The 7,259-nt window shown below is 39.9% G+C and overlaps 1 protein-coding gene across 1 annotated transcript in view; it reads left to right on the forward strand.

Annotated features, from left to right (window-relative positions):
• LOC103506022 overlaps positions 1 to 7,259 on the forward strand; it is a 13,837-nt gene continuing 6,578 nt past the window's right edge. Inside the window, exons 1-8 of the mRNA XM_017442677.1 lie at positions 1 to 4; positions 1,317 to 1,476; positions 2,029 to 2,078; positions 2,542 to 2,720; positions 3,819 to 4,020; positions 4,438 to 4,597; positions 5,680 to 5,692; positions 6,024 to 6,168. Coding sequence (XP_017298166.1) covers positions 1 to 4; positions 1,317 to 1,476; positions 2,029 to 2,078; positions 2,542 to 2,720; positions 3,819 to 4,020; positions 4,438 to 4,597; positions 5,680 to 5,692; positions 6,024 to 6,168 — 913 coding nt within the window. The remainder of the gene's footprint in view (positions 5 to 1,316; positions 1,477 to 2,028; positions 2,079 to 2,541; positions 2,721 to 3,818; positions 4,021 to 4,437; positions 4,598 to 5,679; positions 5,693 to 6,023; positions 6,169 to 7,259) is intronic.

The following is a 7,259-nucleotide window of genomic DNA, read 5'->3' on the forward strand; positions in this document are numbered from 1 at the left end:
ATGAGTGAGTAAAATGCATTAGCTTTATTGAAAAGGAGAAGATTGACTGGTAGGAAAACAGTAGAGGGTTGTTGTTGCAGTAATTGAAGACAGCAAAGTGATTCGCCTCACGGCAAGAAAGAGAGGAAGAAGAAAAAGGATAAAACAAAAGAAGAAAAAGATGAGGAGATGGAAGAGGAGGAGAAGAAGGAGAAGAAGAAAAAGAATTCTGAAAAAGAGATTGAGGAGGAGAAGAAGAAGGGAGAGGCAGAAAAAGAAGAAGAAAAAGAAGAGGAAGAAGAAGAATAAGAAGATGACTAAAAGAAGAAAGACGAGACAGAAACAAAAGGGGAAGGAGGAGGAAAGAAAAAAGGAGAACTATGATAAAGGAGGAGGGAGACGAGGAGAAGAAGGAGAAGGAAGAGAAGAAGAAGAAAGGGGAACAAAATAAGAAAAAAGTAAGACAGTTAAATGCAAAAAAAGAAAAAAAATGGGAAAAAGGAGGAGGAGGAGGAAAAGGAAAAGATGTAGAACGAGGAGGAGGAGGAGGAGAAGAAGAAGAAGAAGAAGGAGAAGAATTTATTCGAAGAAGAAGAACTACAACAACAAGGGCAGAAGAAGAATAAGGAGAATAAGAATTAGAAGAAGGCGAGGAATGAGAAGAAGAAATAGTATCTACAATAGGTCGGTATTTAACTGACAACTGCTAGATTGATGGGTACCCAAACCCTAAAATACACACCTCACAAAACATAGAGATAAAGCCTTTACATTTCTTGACAAGGTAAATACTGACGGAGTTATCAAAAAGTCATTAAGGAGGTATGTCAAACAAAAGATAGTAGGAACTATAAAGTTAGTAAAAAAATAAAATAATAAATGATGGAATAATAATCAAGTGTAAGTGAAACTCCCTGTATAGTAGGTATGTATGTCTAATATTTATAAGTGAAACGACCCTGAACATAAAACAAAAGCGGGTGAATTTTATCCTGAAAGGATAATGTTCGTTATCGGAACTGCTGGGTTTCTTCTATCCTGTCTTTCTTCTCTCTTCGATTTCGGGACTACCTATAAAACCTTGGCAGTTACAGTTCCCTCTATCAAACTTCTTAAAAAAAACATCAGACCTTTTGTTTAGACTTTTTAGGGACTTTTTAGTCTCATTCGAGCAGGATAAACAAGGTTTATTCTATCAGTTTTCTTCCATCATCTGTAGTTTTTCCTCTGCAACTACCTAAAATCGCTAGTTTCTCTGTGTATAAAATCAAACTTTCTGTCAAACTTTCTTGACTACCGTGCTCCTTAATTTAAATTAATTTTAAATTGGATTTCAGATTTCACCACAGATGACGTGGACGAACTGAAGGCGGCCTACGCCATGGTGCCGTCCAAATATCTGACCAAGTGGATGGCCACGTGGTGCCCGAACTTAACCGACTTCTACCGAATCCCCGACGATTACGATCCACCTGAGTGGCAAGCCAAGCGAGAAGAGTAAGTACAGTCAAACCTGGATATAAGAGAATCCTGAATATAAGAGAATCCTGGATATAAGAGAAAATTTTCTGGGCCCTTCATGCTGAACCTCGATATAAAACAAACTGGATATAGTGGAAACCTGGATATAAGAGAAAAAAAAGGTGGTCCCCTGGATTCTCTTATATCCAGGTTCGACTGTATTTGTTTTAGAGGAGACTGACGTCACTGTGTAAAGGCTTGTTTCCACTTGTTGTTCGGAAAAAAAAATCGTGTCGTAAGTGGGAACACTCTCATTTAGTAAATTGCTCACAAGGACATTTTTGTGTCGTTCGGAAAAAAAATCGTGTCGTGTGTAGTGAGAAAACTCTCATTTGAATTACCTACATTGCCTGGGGAGTTTATCCTCCATTCGATGAGCAGGTGGGTAGCTTCACTAACCTCACTTAGCCTGAGTGGGGTTGGGAAGAGCTAGCATAAGTATTATTATTGCTCAGATTGAAATGAATAAGATTGTCCACATGGTCACCCATCCGATTACCATCCACGTCCAACATCGCTTAACCTTAGTGATCCATTAGGAGCTCTAGTCAACGTGCTACTGCCACTGCGCGCTGGCTGTAAGTAGGTACTTTCGGTGGAGATGACATAAAAAAAAAATGGTTTGACTTGAGGGAAAATAATGGAAACTTTGAGGTGTAGTAGATGAACCAAATATTATAGGGACTGGTCTTTGCGTCAGGGCAGTGAAAATAAAAGATCTTTTTTGCCAGCCTAGTTAGCTTAGTTGGTAGGATAAAATCCGCCCGGGCGGATTTTATCCTACCAACTAAGCTGATGGGATAATGTTCGTTCTCGGAACGGCTGGCTTTTTCCTATCCTGTCTTCCTTCTCTCTTCGATTTCGGGACGATAAGACCATAGCAGTTACAGTTCCCTCTGTCAAACCTCTTTTTAAAAAAATGTCTGAGTAGTATGCTGTGTCATCTGGCAACCCAAACTTTGGACAGCTCATCAATAAATTTTATTGATTGCTTCTCTCTTCTATTCTATTCTATTCATATTTTATTATATTCTGTTCTAGCAACCACAATCGATCGAAGGGTCGAATTGGACGAAGAAGGCCGAGAGTGGTTCAAAGGCGTACGCGGTATTACCGGGGATTTACCCGATGAATTCTTCTTGGATGATAAAACGGATCTGCCCAAACACCTCCGATGGAGAGTCGAACTGCCGGAGAAGGAGAAGAAGAGGAAAGTGGAGGTAAGAAATGGAAGAGAATATAAGGAAGAGAAAGAGAAGAAAGAAGAATGGAGAACGAAAGTTATTGATAAGAAATGGAATAGTAGGGGAAGAGAAAAGGAGGAGAAGGAGAAAGAAGAAGAAGGCGAAGAAGAAGAAGAAGAAGAAAGAGAGAAGAAGAAGCAGAAGTAGGAGGAAGAGGAGAAGAAGAAGAAGAATAGAGAACGAAAGTTATTGATAAGAAATGGAATAGTAGGGGAAGAGAAAAGGAGGAGGAGGAGGAAGAGGAGAAGATAGCGAACGAAAGTTATTGATAAGAAATGGAATAGTAGGGGAAGAGAAAAGGAGGAGGATGAGGAGAAGAAGAAGAAAAAGAAGAAGGAGGAGGAAGAAGAAGAGGAGAAGAAGAAGGAGCAGGAGGAGGAAGAGGAGAAGAAGAAGAAGGATGAGGAGGAGGAGAAGAAAGAGGAGAAGAAGAAGGAAGAGGAGGAGATAGAGTAGGAAGAAGAAGAAGAAGGAGAAGAAGAAGGAGGAGAAAAAGAAGGAGGAGGAGAAAGAGGAGAAGAAGGAGAAGAAGAAGAAGAAGAAGAAGAAGAAGAAGAGCCGAGAGTGGTTCAAAGGCGTACGCGGTATTACCGGGGATTTACCCGATGAATTCTTCTTGGATGATAAAACGGATCTGCCCAAACATCTCCGATGGCGAGTCGAACTGCCAGAGAAGGAGAAGAAGAGGAAAGTGGAGGTAAGAAATGGAAGAGAATATAAGGAGGAGAAAGAGAAGAAAGAAGAAGAATAGAGAACGAAAGTTATTGATAAGAAATGGAATAGTAGGGGAAGAGAAAAGGAGGAGAAGGAGAAAGAAGAAGGAGAAGAAAAAGAAAGAGAAAGAAGAAGAAGAAGAAAGAGAAAGAAGAAGGAGAAGAAGGAGGAGAAGAAGGAGGAGGAGGAAGAGGAGAAGAAGAAGAAGAAGGAGGAGGAGGAGAAGAAGAAATTCAGGGCTCCAGGGGCTTTTTTTTTCTTTTCTTTTAGTGAATTTTACATTTCTATTATTTGCTGAACTAGTAGGTATATAAGTTTTATTCTTTCATTCCTTTTCTTGCTTCCCCTCGACACCCGCAGAAAGAAAAGAAGAAGGAGCTCGAACTTCTAGAACAGGGGATCATTTCGACCACCTCCGACCCTCTCGAAATCTACAAGCGTCTCTTCAAACCCCTCGAGTTACCCGAATGGAAACAGGGTCTGACCACAACCACAACCGTTCGAACCACGCAGCAAGCCACGACCGAAACCCAACACTGGTTCTACAGCAAGTATGCCAAGTGTAAGTGAAACTCCCTGTATAGTAGGTATGTATGTCTCATATTTATAAGTGAAACGACCCTGAACATAAAACAAAAGCGGGTGGATTTTATCCTGAAAGGATAATGTTCGTTGTCGGAACTGCTGGCTTTCTCCTATCCTGTCTTTCTTCTCTCTTCGATTTTGGGACTATAAGACCTTAGCAGTTACAGTTCCCTCTGTCAAACCTCTTTTAAAAAAAATCAGACCTTTTGTTTAGACTGCGGGAGTAAAGGGACTTTTTAGTCTCATTCGAGCAGGATAAACAAGGTTTATTCTATGAGTTTTCTTCCATCATTTGTAGTTTTTCCTCTGCAACTACCTGAAAATCGCTAGTTTCTCTGTGTATAAAATCAAACTTTCTTGACTACCGTGCTCTTAATTTAAAATTGGATTTCAGATTTCACCACAGATGACGTAGACGAGCTGAAGGCGGCCTACGCCATGGTGCCGTCCAAATATCTGACCAAGTGGATGGCCACGTGGTGCCCGAACTTAACCGACTTCTACCGAATCCCCGACGATTACGATCCACCTGAGTGGCAAGCCAAACGAGAAGAGTAAGTATTTTGTTTTACATGAGACTGACGTCACTGTATCGTGTCGTGTCGTGCGTAGTGGGAACAATCTCATTTAAATTACATTGCCATAGACTGGCATAGACAGTAGTCTACGTCCTGTAGACATTTGGGCAGTACATAAAAAAAGCAAACTCTGAGGCTTAGTTGTAGGGACAAACAACCCTAAAGGTTGGTTTAAGTTTATACGAAACTATACTCCATGTGTCAGTACAAGAAGATCCTTTCGAAATCTCCTATTTCACAGAGCGTAGGTAGCACAATTATGATATCAGAGTGGTTTTCTCCGCAAAATCATCGGGAAAAAAGAACTTTTACAAAGTTATCTAGAAAACTTTATTAATATATCAAGTTTTCAAGTACTAATGTACTATATAGCTTTTTTTTTTTTTTTTTTTTAAGAGGTTTGACAGAGGGAACTGTAACTGCTATGGTCTTATCGTCCCGAAATCGAAGAGAGAAGGAAGACAGGATAGGAGAAAGCCAGCCGTTCCGAGAACGAACAGTATCCCAGCAGGATAAAATCCGCCCCGGGCGGGAATCGAACCCGCGGCCTAGCGCTTACAAGGCAGACGCACTACCAACTAAGCTAACTAGGCTGGCAATGACAAAACTACTTTTCTCGATTCCCCAACGGGAAATTTTGTATGAGCGCCGGGTATTTATTTTGAGTATGCAATATGCAACATAAGCTGGATCTATTATTGGTGGAGATGTCAAAACTCACATGCCCAGTTTAGGTCTAGTTAGCTTGGAGGTTATCACGGTGCTTTCTAAGCGCTAGGTCGCGGGTTCGATTCCCGCCCAGAGCAGTTCTTTTTCGGAACGGTTGGATTTCTCCTATCCTGTCTTCCTTCCACCTTCTCTTTTTGGACGATGGTTATCGAACAGGGAACCTTTCTAAGACCAGGATTTGTTTCCTTTTTTACAGATACATTCAATATCGCCGTAAGAAGATCAAGACGATCACTCTCCAAGATATCAATCTATTTCTATCGATCAATAACTTTGTTACTATTTCAATCAACCAATCAATAAATCAATCAATTTGTTTCCATTTTCAGATACATCCAATACCGTCTTTCGAAAATTCGATTATAATTCCTTGAACCGGAACTTTTTTCCAACGAAATATAATTTTGCTATCAATTTTTTATCCTGCTTCATCTTCTTCTCCTTCTTCTTCTTCTTCTTCTTCTTCTTCTTCTTCTTCTTCCTCTTCCTCTTCTCCTTCTCCTTCTCCTCCTTCTTCTTCTTCTTCTTTTTCTCCTCCTTCTTCTTCTTTTTCTTTTCTTTCTTGTTCATGGCTTCCTCTTGTTCATCGTCTTCTCTTTCTCGTAATCATTAACGCTAAAAAAAAAAAAACTTTACATAGCCTCTAAAAAACCAGAGGTAAATATTCCAATACCGTCGTAAGAAGATCAAAACGACCACTCTCCAAGATATTTCGTCGGATGAAGAATGGCAGACACCATACTCGTTTGAAAATTTCACCTATGCCACGATGAAGATCACTTGGGACTATGTAGGCCCTAACCAGACCATGTACTTTGGTAAGTTTTCAGAGAGAGAGGGAGACACAGAGAGAGAAAGAGAGAGAGCATCAATCGAGCGTGAAATATTGTGCAAAACTATGTTGATAAAATTACCTTAATTTTTCATTTTAACACAGTTTATCTTTTTCTTCCTCCTCTCTTCCTTCTTCTTCTATTCACGTTCTTATTAATTTACCCTCTTCTTTCTCTCTTATATAATATTTCTCTTCTTCTTCTTTCTTCTTGTTGACCTTCTACTTCTTCTCCTCCTTTTTTTTCTTTTCCTCCTCTTTCTCTCCTTCTCTTCCGCATTATCATCCTTCTTTTTATACTCTTTCTTCTCTTGCTTATTGTTAATCTTCTTCTTCTTCTTCTTCTTCTTCTTCTTCTTCTTTAATTTCTTCTACTTCTTTCTTATTCTCTGCCTCCTCTTCCTTCTTTTCTTTCTTGTTCTTTTTCTTCTTCTTCCTATTTTTCTCTTTCTTCTTCTTTGTTCTTCTTTTCCAGTTCATCCTTCTCCCACCCTTCCCTCCTCCTCCTCCTCTTCTTCTTCTTTAATTTCTTCTACTTCTTTCTTATCCTTCTCCTCCTCCTCATTCTTCTCCTATTTCTCTTTCTCCTCTTCTTCTTCTTCTTCCTCTTCCTATTTAGTTTCTCCTCTTCATTCTTCTCCTATCTCCTATTTCTTTTTCTTCTCTTCTTTTTTGTTGTTCTTGAAAACATTTAATTTCCGCACAGTTTATCTCAGCTCTGAGTGAAGATTTCTCCAGAGATAGCACCGGATAACGGGGTGACCAGTGACGGAGGTGGCCCACATTGGTTGGGGTAATTTTGTGTAAAAAAAGCCTTTCGCCAGCCTAGTTAGCTTAGTTGGTAGTGCGTCTGCCTTGTAAGCGCTAGGCCGCGGGTTCGATTCCCGCCCGGGGCGGATTTTATCCTGATGGGATAATGTTCGTTCTCGGAAACGGCTGGCTTTCTCCTATCCTGTCTTCCTTCTCTCCTCGATTTCGGGACGATAAGACCATAGCAGTTAAAGTTCCCTCTGTCAAACCTCTTAAAAAAAAAAAAAAAAAAAAAAAAAAAAAAAAAAAAAAAAAAAAACAAAAAAA

Source organism: Diaphorina citri, unplaced genomic scaffold (assembly GCF_000475195.1).
Source record: "Diaphorina citri unplaced genomic scaffold, Diaci psyllid genome assembly version 1.1 scaffold209, whole genome shotgun sequence".
Taxonomy (NCBI): Eukaryota; Metazoa; Arthropoda; class Insecta; order Hemiptera; family Psyllidae; genus Diaphorina; species Diaphorina citri.